This window comes from Balaenoptera physalus, assembly GCF_965194825.1.
Source record: "Balaenoptera physalus genome assembly, chromosome: 13".
Lineage (NCBI taxonomy): Eukaryota > Metazoa > Chordata > Mammalia > Artiodactyla > Balaenopteridae > Balaenoptera > Balaenoptera physalus.
The window spans coordinates 39,632,245-39,648,260 of record NC_138892.1 but is presented as its reverse complement, the minus strand read 5'-3'; the positions used below and the strand labels follow the sequence as shown (position 1 = coordinate 39,648,260).

At 34.3% G+C, this 16,016-nt stretch overlaps 1 protein-coding gene across 12 annotated transcripts in view; it reads right to left on the bottom strand.

The window, feature by feature from the left end:
* Nucleotides 1-1,276: 1,276 nt before the first annotated feature.
* Nucleotides 1,277-16,016, bottom strand: part of PPP1R12A (protein phosphatase 1 regulatory subunit 12A) — a 150,211-nt gene continuing 135,471 nt past the window's right edge. For 9 of the 12 annotated variants that reach the window (XM_082418905.1, XM_082418896.1, XM_082418895.1 and 6 more), the window contains 5 exons: nt 14,274-14,378; nt 9,022-9,069; nt 6,004-6,054; nt 4,974-5,143; nt 1,277-3,463 (listed from right to left, as the gene is read on the bottom strand). In XM_082418905.1, coding sequence (XP_082275031.1) covers nt 5,009-5,143; nt 6,004-6,054; nt 9,022-9,069; nt 14,274-14,378 — 339 coding nt within the window. In that variant the 3' untranslated portion in view covers nt 1,277-3,463; nt 4,974-5,008. The remainder of the gene's footprint in view (nt 3,464-4,973; nt 5,144-6,003; nt 6,055-9,021; nt 9,070-14,273; nt 14,379-16,016) is intronic. The other 3 variants (XM_082418900.1, XM_082418903.1, XM_082418897.1) reach the window with 1 other exon arrangement.

Sequence of the window (16,016 nt, the reverse complement as noted above, 5' to 3'; positions counted from 1 at the left end):
CAACTAAGACCTGATGCAGCCAAAAAAAAAAAAGAAAAAGAAAGAAATGTATTTAGCTATTTAGAGATATATACTAGGAAAATAAATACTTCATTCTACACCCAATCCTTTTTGGACAATGGCTCTCATATGTACATTACCCCTGTGGAACATGCACATTCAGACACACAGACCACACACAGACAGCATAAAACATGGAACATCACAGAAAAGACTGCTTATCAGTCAGCTTTCATCTTTTCAACCAAAGGTTTTCTCTAGCAAGATATGGCTAATGGATTGTTAATAACTGTTAACAGAGTTTGCTCTGTTTTCTGCTTATAATGACAAAGTGAAGGACAACCTACAAGGCTGATATTTCCTACGGGAAATACATGGTCCTAGTTTGGAGACAATTTGACCTCTGGATATTTTCTTCTTACAGCTACACTCAGTGAGCGCTGACACTGGGAGTCATGACTGTTTCAGATTAGCCAGGAAAGACTAAGTGGTAATAAACCTTTAAGCAAAAGAATAAAGGAGCCTAATGGATTAGTGAATATCTACTTTACGTATGAATACTCTCCTAGATAATTCTATCTTTGCATTTGGTTTGAAGTATTTGTATGTGAAATTTTTTGTATGGAGGACAAACAACAATAATATCTATCATTCTGTGAGCATGTACAGGGAAACTACTGGAAGTAGAAACAAGAGACACAGGCTTACTATAAGTCTTTTACCAAAGTTCCCAAACCAGAAATGCCTCTTATCTACTTACAGATGTGTAGTAGATGGGGGTTGAAACTTGGACAAATCTAGGTTGGAGAATGATTCTACTATTTTACATTTCAATGGAATATTATCTTTATACGTATTCCCAAGCCTATGTTTGCAACTACAAAAAAGCACAGGTTTAACTCAGAAGCCACAAAATATTTAGGTAAATGAAATCTTTTGCTACAAAGCTACTATCTTGAAACTCACTTTTATCATTATTTTTTACCCACTTATTATCATAAAAAAACTAGTTCTCAGATTCTGCACACAGACAGCTTTATGTAAAATATATAAACATTTGTCCAAATTGATACACAGATTGCATAAATATGGCAATTAAGATTGCATTTACAGATGTGCATGTACAATGTTGTGCAAATTATCACAATATTACAATTTCAAAAATTATTCCAATTGGAATCCAAGTAAAGCAATTAGTGAAAAAATACCCATGCAGAATTTAAATATCTCAGAACAAAGTTTTAAACGTCTTCAGTAAAAGGTCACACATTTAAAATAGTTTTATTCATTTTATTTGTATATGTCAAAATACATTTTTATTTCCAAAATAGTGGGTTTTGCAACTAGTTTCATGCAGAAACAAGGTCTGCTCAATACTACCAATAAAATCAATATAGCACAGTAGCTGTTCAGTTTTAGATACAAAGAATAAATAACCTAAATACAAAACACTAAAATATTAGAAACATGTATTTAATCATTCTTCACAGGCATCCAAACTTCACAAATATAATCCTTAGCATGCCTAACTGTTGTGCAACCAGAACATGTTGCAGTCACTCAAACTGACCAATTATCTGTATATTTTACGTCCACATAAGACCATGGAAATTCTTTATATTCAGACCAACCATTCATACAGTTCAAATATAACCAAAAATAAAATTCCCACAACTATCCTTGTACCTTTAAAAATCAAGAATCCTGAGCTTGGTAGTAAGAGCATAACCTTATATCTTCATAAAACCAATCAAGAAAGAGAGGACTTAAAATCCTGCTTACCAAAACACCCTTTCCCAACCCCAAAGTAATCTAAAATAGGCAGTAGAACACAATGACCTTTTAAAACGAAGGGGGTACAAATTCACATTTAATATAGTATACAATACAATCAATAATACAATTAGCTACTATAAGCTTTACAATGTACAATTTATTCAAATGGCTGAACTGTTCAGTGGTTAAGGAGACAGTTATGTGCCAGATAGAGTATTTTTTGCATGGTTTAATGAAAATATAAAAGCTATTTGTCCAAATAAAAGCCATCTTCACTATGTACTTGGTTTTGCTTTTTTTAAAAAAAGGCCACTGAAATGTATAAAATGGTCTGAACATGATGGTGGTATCAAAGTCAATGCCTCTTCACATGGCAATAACAGTGCATTTAACATGAACTCACGTTAAGTCTGCAAATGATTTCATAGCATTACTTTGGCTAGCACAACAGTTATAGACAGCACTCAGATAAATACAGGTATGTGAAATGTGAAGCAATTACCTTATGGAACTTTAATTATGGTTGAATACTATCAAATGAAAACTGCAAATAAAAGTAAAAGCATTTTACAGTAGAAAACTTTTGTAAAGATAGGGCTCCACATAAACGTGTTATTTTAAAAGTCTTTATATCACATTGTTAGCAAATTTTGTTTTTAACACTATTATGGAGTAGCCTACTTTGCATTAACAGACATTTGAAATAAGAAAACAGTCAAGCATGCCATGTGGTGGTCTAAAAATCAAAACAATACACTTATTTATATATACAGCATCACTCAGTACCTGCTAAAATGAATGTGAAGATTAAAGAATCTAACATCTTATACTACAATAATAAAAAACAAACAAAAACAAAAAAGTGACCAATGAAGGCAGAAAACAGGACTTAAAAGAATCTAATCTCAACTGACTTTAAAGCATTCATATAAGGAATAAATGCATATTGCACAAACAGTGAAAGCAAATGTTCCACCAAGCAATTCAGTTCCAGGTGGGGGACAACACAGCATTAGCCTAATATATGACAATGATCTCAGAAGAGCAAGTGTTCTTTTCTGTAAATGAGAAAGCTGTGAGACAGGAGAAGAGTCTGCCACATGAAGAGTTAGAAGGAAAAAATACAAACCCAAACTCAGATGTAAAGCAAAAAAAAAAAAATTAAATATCGAAAAACTGGAAACTGTGGCACATCAAAAAATGCTGAATAACTGTCTTCTGTGAGAGCTGAGTTTTTGTTGACACAAAAGTATTTATGTACAACTAAGGCTTACTGGTTAAATATCTGAGGCATATCTGGCCTTGAACACTTTCCTTATATGCTGGAGCTGTAAACAAGTTTTCTCAGTCATAAAAAAAAAAATCTTCTCAGCAGCTGCATTAACATGAAACAATGGTCTTGATACAAGGAAAAAAAAAAAAAAAAAAAAACAAACACCAGAAAATTAAACAAAACAAAACTCCTAGATAAGAGGGCATTTGGCAGGATATCCAAAAATGACAGTCTCCAAGGATTCTTCCCAGGCTTCCAGTGACTGTCAATTATGGTCCACTGGGTTACTAATATGTGCAATTCCATTACTTGCTGCTTTTTCTTTTTTTATTTGGAAAGTTTGCTTATAACTCTGATCAAGGCCCCATTTTCATCCTTTAGCCTCTGGTTGTCTGCTTTTAGGTCTGGTAACATCTATGAGAGGAAAATCAGAAGAGAAAGTTTTAATTCAATAAAAAGATAAAATATGATTCTTAATAAATGTTATATTTTTACCACAAGACACATGAACAAGCTTTGTCAGTTATATATATTTCTAGTGACTAAAACATGTATCAGGAAGAAACCCCCCCCCCCATTTGTGAAGCTAATTAGTTTAATAAATGATGAAATGAAAGGTTTATTCTCCCAAAGTTATCAATTGAAATGTACTAAATCACTTGACATTATGAGTCACGAGCACACCATATTAGAGCAGCCAAGGAAAGGAAGCCTATTTTCGTTAGGATAGGCTCTTAAAGGGAATTCCTTTAAGAGTTCCTGTCAGCCTGAATTAAGGCCTTTTGCTTTATTTATGTCAGACCTCAAACCATACTGTTATTCCACAAGAAAACCAGCCTATTTAGGGAAGTTTTGAGGGAATTAGACTTGTTCTAAATTATTAAAATTCCTTAAATGATTTACCTTGTACTAAGTATAAATGCCTAGTACAATGTGTGATCCAAGATAAGTGCTCAATTAAATGGTAACAAAGCAATTATTACTATCATTAGAATAGTATAAAATAATTTATAAGCCAAAGTAGTTAAGTCTGAATTTATAAAAATATCCAAGCATAGAAAAAAATAACTAGTATTTGGAGCAAATAGAAAAAACACACCCTTACATCCTGAAAACAAAACTATTTTTTGTTTTACAGACAAACTGAAGGAGGGGGTGGAATTATTATAAGTTAATTGGATTTTCTACTAAGAATGATTTAAATCACATGTGCTCTGCCAGATTTGCTTGGAAATGGAATAGCTTATATTTTAGAGATTAAAATATACTTTCCAAGATATTTAGGTCTCTTTCCTCAGCTTTCAAAATGTACTAGGTTATCAAATTAGATAAAAATAAAACTACTTGCAAAATTACCTTAAGCAAAATCTTTATGAAGAGTTTAATATTATGTGGAACCAATCAATTCTTACCTGTGCTCAGAATGCATGGATATAAAATACAGTAATCTGAAGTTTATTAGGATAAACTAATAAGTTTATTAGGATACCTCTGTTAATAGATAACTAAGTGAATATTAACGAAGATTAACGAAGATGGTTCTGACTGAAAATGACATTATTTTGAAAAGCAGATAATTCATGTTTAATCTTCAGCTTCAACATATATTAATTATATGTAAAATACATGTTCCATTTTCTTTCTAGTAAAGAATTTTAAACAGCCATATTTTTAAGTGCTAAAATATTCGTAGAGCCAAAATATGCACTAGCTTTGCAAAAGTGCAGACAAGTCTTTTATCTAAATGCCTCGATCATTCCCTCAGTTTACTGCAGTTTATCAGTCACAATACACAATTAGTGACACTTTCTAACATTCTGAGAAGCCATGCATAATTAAACAGTTATATGATAAGCTCCAGACACAATGGCATTAATTTGTAAAAGTGAGCTCAAGACACGCTTACTAATACAAAAACACCTGCCTGGCTCTACTAAGAAGAAATGATGAAACTATAAATTATAGATTCACAGAATGCAGTTGCCTACAGAACCCTGAGCGCTTGGCTACCACTCTTGTCAAGGCCCTATTCTCAGTCAGCAGTCGCTCATTTAATTCTCTCAGAGTTTGAATTTGCTTTATTTGGTGCAGATTCTGCAGGAATCAGAACATAAAGAAATAGAAAATAAAAAATAAGAAAGTGGAAAAGAGTACAATGAAAACATAAAGAATCACAGATAACAAATGTAAGAAGGAAAAAATTAAGAGTCTTAAAAGAATATTCCATGAAATTTGCAAAAGTAAACAGTGTAGTTCTAAAATTCCTTATCAAACAAAATACACAGGCAAACAAAATCCAAAAACATTTTCTCCAAAGCCATTCAATAATGTTTTAATTAGAAACTAAATAATTCAACAGAAAAACATTTAAATCTTGAAATTCTAATTCTATGGGCATAATTTCCTATGCATTAGTCCATTAATTCATAATGTGATAGATATTTTATGCAAGACAATGTAATAAGAGGTAATCAATTAACTATGTCATTCTTTTTTTTCCTGAGAAGAATGTACCTTCCAATATTCAAAATGAACTTATTTTCACAGGTGATGCAGAGTTTGATCAACTGTACCTCTGACTGTCCACTACTCTAATGTCCTTTATTTTCAAAAGAGAACATTTTTATAGTGATCCTTCCTCACCAGTTATTCTCCAAGGAACAGAGTATTTGAACTGCAACAAATAAATGATAAAATGATAAATCTTATAGTCATTATTGTCCAATTTATTCTATACCTGAACATCAAAAGTGCCACAAAAACTGATTAACAAAAAGATTTGAGTTTTAAATACTTTTCTAGCTCACTTAAAACCTGGATTTAGGAAGAAAGAGAAGCACAAGATATAGATAACTCACAAACTGTATAAGCGGCTTTACGAACAATTAATGTAAACATAGTATCTGTAATGGTACTGTAAATTTTGAGTTTATACTGCAGCATGATTTACTTACTTTGAGCTCTTCTTCCATTTCAGATATTCTTCTTTCTAGAGCTCTTCGTTCCTAGATGAATTTAAGGTACTAATGTTAATGACATAATTATTATATTCTTAAATTTTCTTCTAAATTGTGAAATAGTGACACTTTAGAATAAAAAATTAAATCAGGAGCAGTGTAGAAAAAGATGCGATGCCAGTGATGTGTAAAGAGCTTTCCAAAATTTGAGAGAAGTAAGTATGAAGATCATTATCTTGTTACTTCCTGTAAGCTCTTTCTTCAAAGCTTTGACTTTCTGGTAAGATGCTACATAACAAGTTCAAACTGTTTTTAGTTCACACAAAACTTAGGGATAGAGTAAACCAATACTCAAGACAGAATTGAATAGAAAAGAAAAAAAAAAAAAGAAACTCACACAAAGATGCAATTACTCTACAGTGATAAAAAGCAGAAAAGCAAGAAGCAAACGTGCCTAAAATATCTGTACTTTAAAATTTCAAAAGGATCTAAGAGATGTTCATCTCCTCCACCCACAATGTTAACTAGTCATTATTTGTCCAATTGACTTTATAGCTTTGTATTTAGTTTGATACTCTACGTAGCATTAAGGCAGTGAATCTAATGAAGAAGCAACTGTAGCATTTATTTTAAACTACCTTGTTTCAAAGAGTGATAGGCAAAGGCAACATACAGTATATTACTGCAGTGTACAGTTTTATTCTCCCTTAAATAATAAGCATTCTAGGGTGTTATGCAAAAAGCAAGCAGCAGTAATTAATGTGCTTAAAACTTTGGTTAGGTCATACCGCCCAGAAGATACTGACTCTTGCCGGTCACCTTTCAGATACAAACCATTTAAATTTAGTTTAATCACACTGAAACTATTTCTAAGACATTCTTTCCCAGATTAATAATTAATGTTGATATTTAGTAAAGCAGTACATTTACTGTAAATGTTAACGTTTTTAGAGTATGTGATTTTAAAAAATAGATGAAATCCTACTCATAGTCTTATAAGTACTGTGTTATTCTATTAGCATGTTTAAACATTATTACACAGACAAAAATGTTACTTTTGATAAACAGACCTTTCTCCTATTTAACAATACATCCATGACACATTCATAAGAACCACTGCACTTCTCAAAATACTAGGACATATAATATCATATCTGATCCTCATAACTTTCTGAAATATCAGCAACAGCATTATTTCTTCCAACTGACAGGTAACAACCCCATCATCCTCAATTTTATTATGTGCCTTCAATATTTTAACTATGTAGTGGTAAAGCAAGACAAGAACACTATACTGAACTGCCTCACTGCCAAACTGACAACTGTAAAGTTGCAGGAAATTTCTTATATTTAACAAATAAACTTATTACCATTTAAAAATATGGTTAAGAGACAAAAAATGCACACAAAGTGCTTAACTCAGTGCCTGCCTGGTACGTAAGAGTGCTGAATAAAAGTTAGCAGTTATTATTAATACTATGATTACCAATGTCTGTTAAACTGAAAGTAGATTAGCTACTTCATAATTTATCTGCATTTCACAGGCAGAAAGAGGAGGTCAGGTGAGAATGTCAGAATATGAACATGTATATATTGTAAGTGTATAAGCCTAGATGAAAAAAAAAAAAGATAGACATTAAACTGTCACTTATCTCTACATGATAGGGAGATTTTATTTTCATCTTGCGTTAAAATTTTTGTAATAAATACATTACTTTCACAAAAATAAAATATTCTTAAAAATGTGACTATCTCAAAAATAAATATTTTGATTAAGTATATGGTTATCTATGTCTTTCATCTCAACTATTAGTATGGATAAAAGAGAACTGAAAACATTTCTTTACTGTTTCGCATATCTTGGATATAAAATTCAGTAAGTTATATTGTGATATAATAATCAACATTAAATTTAATAAAATAAGTGATTCCAAATTTTTAGCAATTACAAGTTAGACCAATAGTTTTTTAAATGGCCCAGAACAATGATTTTTAAAACCTCATGAAATCATAATAAAACTAGGAGTTATTATACGTTACAATTTAGTAAATGACACAGACATTAACTATTATATTTATATATTCGGTATTTTTATCATTTCTCTCCTTTTTTGGGGTCAACGAGGTAAATTTTTTAAATGGAATGGAAGAAAATATTCTCATATCAAGTGCTCTTGACTATTTATTCTTTGATCTAGAGATCAGAGCTCCACAGTATGTAATTTCTTCTCTGGCTGAAACCTTGAAAATCTAGCCACTGCTCAGCTGTACTACAGGTACTCTTTGAGTTAATTTTTCCATTAACTTTTGATCATTTATAGATCTTCAACTGCTCAGACTAAACTTGTGGAGTTTTTCTTATGCCCACTGCCAAATCCCTGGGCAATAATAATAATAAAAGGAGAAAAATACAAGTGAATATATCATGGCCAGATAAAAAATTGTAGAAAGACATAAAATGGTAAAAGGATTTTCTTGTAATCTTTTGTTTGTTTGTTTTAGAAGAGCCTACTTAAGTTAAATATTTAAACTCAAAATTAAATAAAATATTGTTAAATTAACTTTAAAAAGAATTTGAAAATTTGGTCCCCAGATCTTTAAAAACTTTAAGAATGGAAGTATTTTAATTTTGTAAAGAATTAAACTAAATGTATATATGATTAAAGTGTTTTAAGTATATCACCACAGAAAATCAAAGAGAGATAAATGGCATTTAAAAAATATCAGATTCACTATCACAATGTGTACATTTCAGAATTAAGGCAAGATATGTTTTTTTGTACATTAAAAGAATAACATGGTAAAATTAAATTTAACAAGGTAATTTCACCCCATAAGACTCTATAAAGAAGATAAGCTAGAAAACATTCATAATCAAATTACTGAATATTAACTTAAACTAATTAAAACTACCATCTATAAAAACAAAATTAAAGAAAACCAAAAAACCTACCATTGCTTATATAGAAAACAAAGGGGGAAAATGATTACTTATTCAGTAAGATGGACACTTACCCTTTTTTCCATTTCCAATAGTGACCTATCAGCAAATCTTTCTTGTCTCTGCAAGGAAGTAAGAAATATAAAAGAGATGTAACTGCAATAAAGATGGGGAAAGGGAGAGGACCACAGTAACTCTCCTCTACTGGTATTCAAAGAAATCACACTATTCAGGAGTAATACACAGGTGTAAGCAAAGAACAGAGAAAACAGGATTTCTACTGAAATAATAAAGAGTTAGAGGAATGCTTAGGAATACAATGGTCTCCACAGTTCTCATCGTTTATGTATCGTTTTTCCTCGGGTCTTTACAGTTGAGCCGAGAGTAAGGATGGGTGAGTACTATGGAACAAAGCCAAAAACATCCTAGTTTTCCCTCCGATGTTCAAGCCCTCTCTTTTCCTACACCAGGAAGAGTGGCTAACCTTAGTGCTCAGATTCCACGACCTTGACTGAAATGTACTTTGGACCAGGTTGTGTGACTGTATGCATGCAGTCAGACCAGTAAACTGGCATTTTTGTCCTCTCTCACAGCTACCTTAGTCTTGCTCACTCCTTCTCTAGAGTTTTTTTTCCCAATCATCCATGTTCCAAAGTTGGTAAGAAGGTTCATATCCACTGTCACATATAAGAAATCCTAGCCATAGAGCTTTTCTTCTGGTAAGCTCAGGTCGCATTTTTTTCTGCTTCTTGTACTATGCAATCAACTAAAGTTGATAAATACTGAGATCTGGGGGGTGAAAAGGACCCTTGGGGTTTTAAGCCACATGCTGCACTCAATACCAGAGAGCTGTGCATATGGGTATTGAGCACAGGACCAGTTAAAAAACAAGTGCTTAGTTCTCATTTACATTGACCTCTGTTCATACATCTCCCTTGGGATTCCTGGTCTATTTGCTGAAAATGAATTCATCAAAAGGCTCATTCCCCAGAAGCCAATCTGCTGAATAACCAATTTAAAAAATTACCAAACATGGTTTTGACAAATACTTAATAAGAATGCTCTGCTATGATCATTAACCACAAAACATACTTAAAAAAACTCTCTCTACATACACATATATGGTTCATCACTGATTAAGCACAACTTCGCTGTTTATTTTGGTGATTTAAAAAACATTTCTTGGGACTTCCCTGGTGGCGCAGTGGTTAAGAATCTGCCTGCCAATGCAGGGGACACGGGTTCAAGCCCTGGTCCGGGAAGGTACCACATGCCGTGCAGCAACTAAGCCCGAGCACCACAGCCACTGAGCCCACATGCCACAACTACTGAAGCCCTCGCACCTAGAGCCCGTGCTCCACAACAAGAGAAGCCACCGTAGTGAGAAGCCCGCGCACTGCAATGAAGAGTAGCCCCCGCTTGCCACAACTAGAGAAAGCCCACGCGCAGCAACAAAGACCCAAAGCAGCCAAAAATAAATAAATAAACAAATTTATAAATAAATAAATAAAATAAAAACCATTTATTCAGGGGACTTCCCTGGTGGCGCAGAGGTTAAGAATCCACCTGCCAATGCAGGGGACATGGGTTCGATCCCTGGTCTGGGAAGATCCCACATGCCACGGAGCAACTAAGCCTGTGCGCCACAACTACTGAAGCCCCTGCACCTAGAGCTCATGCTCTGCAACAAGAGAAGCCACCGCAATGGGAAACCTGTGCACCACAACGAAGAGTAGCCTCCGCAACTAGAGAAAGCCCATGTGCAGCAACGAAGACTCAACTCAGCCAAAAGTAAATAAATTAATTAAATAAATTAACAAAACAAAACAAACATTTCTTTATATAATTTTCTCTTCTGTCAACCCTTTCAACATTCATATTTTTGTATCATCAGGGCTTGTAAACCAAGTTACTTTTTGACCCTTTTTTGCACAATTTCTTTTTTCACGTTATAGTATATAAATAAAGATCTAAATCATGGCCATCTAACTTGTTTTATTTATTTTAATTTTTGTTTTTTTGGCCACACTGCACAGGTTGCAGGATCTTAGTTCCCCAACCAGGAATTGAACCCGTGCCCTCAGCAATGAAAGCACGGAGCCCTAACCACTGGACTGCCAGAGAATTCCTAATCTGTTGTTTTAAATGATTTTGTTTTTTGTGCTTACGCTTTCTGGAAAAATAGAAGTTAATGTATTCCCATTGCTTACTGTTAGAAATCAAATTCAGAATTTCAAATAAGATCAGACTTTCAGGGATTTTCCTGGTGGCGCAGTGGTTAAGAATCCACCTGCAAGGCAGGGGACACAGGTTCGAGCTCTGGTCTGGGAAGATCCCACATGCTGCGGAGCAACTAAGCCCGTGCGCCGCAACTACTGAGCCCGCATGCCACAGCTACTGAAGCCCACGACCTAGAGCCCACGCTCCGCAACAAGAGATGCCCCCACTCACCGCAACTAGAGAAAGCCCGTGAGCAGCAACGAAGACCCAACGCAGCCAAAAATAAATAAATAAATTTTTAAAAAGATGAGACTTTCAGCTAATTCTGATATACTTTTGATGTTTTTATTTTATTTTTAATTAATTAATTAATTAATTTTATTTACTGTTTTTATTTTTGGCTGCGTTGGGTCTTCAGTGCTGCTCGCGGGCTTTCTCTAGTTGAGGCGAGCAGGGGCTACTCTTCGTTGCGGTGCGCGGGCTTCTCATCACGGTGGCGTCTCTTGTTGTGGAGCACGGGCTCTAGGTGGGCATGCAGGCTCAGTAGTTGTGGCTCACGGGCTTAGTTGTTCTGCAGCATGTGGGATCCTCCCAGACCAGGGCTCAAACCCGTGTCCCCTGCATTGGCAGGTGGATTCTTAACCACTGCGCCACCAAGGAAGCCCAACTTTAGTTAATATTTTTGGTAAATATTCTAGTTAAAGCTGTTAAAATAACAATCGGTAAACCTGGTGAACTGACATTTGACAAAATAATTATTCATCAACTGGTTTCTGGTAAATTAACCTATTTCCCTCCCTTGGAGACTGTACAGGAAGTAGGGTGGCTGGGTTAAGGCAGGATTCAAGGACTCTAGAGTCCTTGGCTAAATACTATCACATAGACCTAAACTTCAACTTTAATTCTTTTTGCTGCGCTGCGCCTTTTGCACGATCTTAGTGGATCTTAGTTCCCCAACCAGGGATTGAATCCGGGCCCATGGCAGTGAAAGCACGGAGGCCTAACCACTGGACCACCAGGGAATTCCCAAGATTAATTCCTAACAGGATGATCGTTCCCTTGGAAAAATTCCACGTGACTATCAAAACTGCCACTACTATGTCTATTCATGAACAGTTACAAGAGAAATGTTAAAAAAAAAAAAAATCAGGTGGAAAGATTCACAGTAGACTTAAATGCTCAGGATAAGTAACTCTAAAATTGAACAAAAAGTTTAATGTCCTATCAGTTTTACTTTTACATATATCCCTAAATTTTTGAAATGACATTTACATAGTGTAAGATACTAACTTTGAATATTTACTCAATATCTCATACTCTAATTACCCCTCCTATTATTAATTCAGTATACTGGGCATGATACTTAGAATGCCTGCTAAGGCAGAAGCTGTCATACTCTTTAATGCAGTGACTTATTTCCCTGGCCACAGTCAATGGGATCAGAAATTGGTACCTGACCCAAAGGAAGCTTGCAATAGTTGTCCAGTGTCCTATGAAATGGTCACTAATAGGTCCATGGGCACTAACAGGACTGCTTCATGTTGATGATAACTGGCTAATTCTATCAGTTCCCCTCTCTTCTAGAGTTTGAATGAGAAACATATAGGAAGAATTAGATGACAGGAGAGTAGGCAGAAAAGCAGAGAAACATAGAGATGGCAGTAAGCAGTGGAAACACAGATTAGCTGAGTCACCATAAGACAGAATACTACAGTAGGGAGCAGTGGACATTTTTATTTAGAAAATATTATGACCAAATCTCTAGAGCTGAAACTATTTTCAGGGAACTAGTTATGATATTTTGCAGCGGCTCACTAAGCTCCTAATGCAACCTGAAGAATGATGACATTCCAGTTCACCATGAAGCCTAAGTGTAAGACGGCAAGTTTAAACTTGTGTGACAGTCCAAGTTTTTATGACACCTCACTATGAAACGTGTTCTTGTTCTGCTGTACTTCACTGTGTATCTTCATAGTAAACCCTCATTACCTGATGGAATCTGAGTCTTCATAACCTCACAAGGTTAGCGTGATACCTGCAATTTTAGCACAGTCTCCACTGTACATAGACAATTGCTTCACAATGTAATAGTGGTTAACAACAAAAAGGGACGTGGTAATAAGTGTAAGTTCAACATAGAGAAGTAATTTTAAAAATTATGAGAAAGATGAGTATAAAAGAATGGTCACAGAAAGTATGCAGTCTCATTTATAGAACTGAAGATGCCATTTTAGATCAGTGTTTTCAAACTGCATTCTAAAAGTTTAGTGCAGAAATGTGTTTATGCTAGAAAGTCTTATGTTAAAATTAAACAAGTTTGTTTCCTTAAAAATTACAGGACCTGTTAGAGCCTTTAACATATAAATAAACCCTGTAAAATCTCCAAGATATAGAATATATAGTATTTCTCAGTTTCTTGGATCACAAAGCTCTTTCCTCTTCTTTTTTTTGTTTTGAAGGGGGGCAAGAGAAGGAAGAGGGAATGTGCCAGAACTATCTCCCAGAACTAGTGTTTTATGAAAAAAGAGCTTGGGAAACAATTCTTAGATCATACACATCCTAGATCATATGTACAAGGCTGTGAGTTCTGCTTGGCTATCCTAGTTTTCTTGTCTAAAATTATCTCTGCTAGGTTGTTGCACAGAAGGAAGGTAAAAGGAGTTATGACTAAAATTATCTTCTTCCAGAATTATTATGTCAAATCAGGTTTTTTTGATTAAACAGGAAACATTCATAATGAATAAAAATTATTATACAAAAATTTATGGCTTTAAGAAGATTCTGTATAGATGCTTTGCCTTGCTACATTTGGTATGCTGGAAATAAGCATTTAAAATCCTTCATGTACCACAACATAGGTATTAAAAGGCTTAAAAATAATTTGACTTTCTACCGTAAGGCTATATATGTCCATATTTTAAATTTACTTTAGAAGAAAGTAAATTATCGGTAAACTGTATTATCTTGATTCTGTCCTATTAATAAATAAGCTATTATCAATAACCAAACTTATATCTAGAACACAAGAGAACATTTCAATGCAATTTTTAGATAGAATAAATCACAGCCATTACCTTTAGAGTAACAAAGAGAAAAAGGTACAAACCTGGGTGGCCTTTTCCAATTGTAATTTAAGATCTGTCAGTTCCATATTTGTATCATGTAGCTGTGCTTTCAGCTTTTCATTTTCAGCTAGAATTTGTTCATAAAGCTACACAAATTAGGGGAGAAGAACAAATTACTTTTCTGCTTTTTTACTATTTTAAGAAGATTTCCCATTGATTACTTTACAATATTAAAACAGAAAGATTAATGTAACATATGAACTATTAAAGAAAGCATTAAAAAATATTTTAATGCTTTGTGGTCTCAAGGCAGAAATTTTTGGTTATTCAGGTGTATTTGTCCCACATAAACTCTTTAAAAATTAGTTCTGGTATTTAAAATTTATTACTTCACTGAAAATCCTGACTTTTCAGTCTCCATTAAAAAAATTCAGTTATCTGATAAAGAGGGACCACACAGCTGCACAGTGACCACAGCTGGAGTTAAGGAGCATTATGATTTTTATTTGGGGTCTGTGAGCTTTTCTGCCTATCATTCACTCTTTAAGTCCTGATACTGAGATGGGAGTATCAGTTGCATTTATCATTATACTTGTATTATTTTTACTAAAGGTGAAAGGAAAGGAAAGTGAAATATTTCTTGAACACTTTCATAGCACTTGAATCTACTACTTCTTTTTTCCTCATCTCTACTACTACAACCACAGATGTCTACAATCTCTTACCGAGACATTTCTATTATTAGAATTGTTCTCCTGACCTCTCTTTAATCTGTTTTATACAAAGCAGCAAGAGTTAAATTTTCAAAATGACAATCTAATAATTTTCATAGGCCAACCATTCCATTAACCTCCATACATTAAAAACCCTTGAATGGCTTCCCAACGTTCTCAGTATAAGGAAATCCTTAAAACAGCCTGTAAGGCACTGATGGTTTGGTCCCAGCCTACACATCTGTAGGTGCAAACTCACACCACCATCCCCTTCGCTCTACTAGCCATACTGAAAATATAATTACTTCAATACATCATGTACCCTCCCACCACCAGGCTGGTCTGTGTGCTTGCCCTTCTCTCCATCTGGAACACTTTTCTCTCCCATTTTTGCCAGTTAACTACTAATCGTCCTTCTGTTCTTGGCTGAAGTGTTACTTCCTTAGGAAATCTATCCTCAGGCCCCGTCACTTTCTTTTGTTACACACTTTTATAAAACTGTTTCTTTACTTCAGGATAATGGTTTCAATTTAAAAAGTATCCATTGATTTGTATCATTATATGATAAGGTCTGTCTGGAAGATGCTCATAAGAGCCAGGACAGGATCTCCATCTCCACTGCCCATGAGCAGAACTTCACTACTAATTTAAGCACAATTCAGTGTTCAGTTCTTTACTGAACGAATGAATCTTATTCCTAACATAAACTGACCCCCTACCTTCCTTTGCTTGTTGATTTGGCTTGTAAGAAAGTGGGTGATTCAAATAGCCGCCAAATACCTGGGGACATGTACAAATACCACACACCTTTTTCCTCCACAACAAACTTCATTAGGTTTATTCAAAGCTTACAATATGAAGAATCATGATCTTCAGAATTCTAGATTATTTTGTTGCCAGGACTTATTTCTTAATTAGTTCCATCCTTAATCCTTAACAGCACTTGAACTATCACAAGTTTTTCGGTTACCTAGGAAATACTATATTGTCCTGGGAAAAGCTATATTCTTTGTTTGGCTGCTTCCTATTAACAAATAAAGAAAAGATTTCACACGCACACACAACACCCTC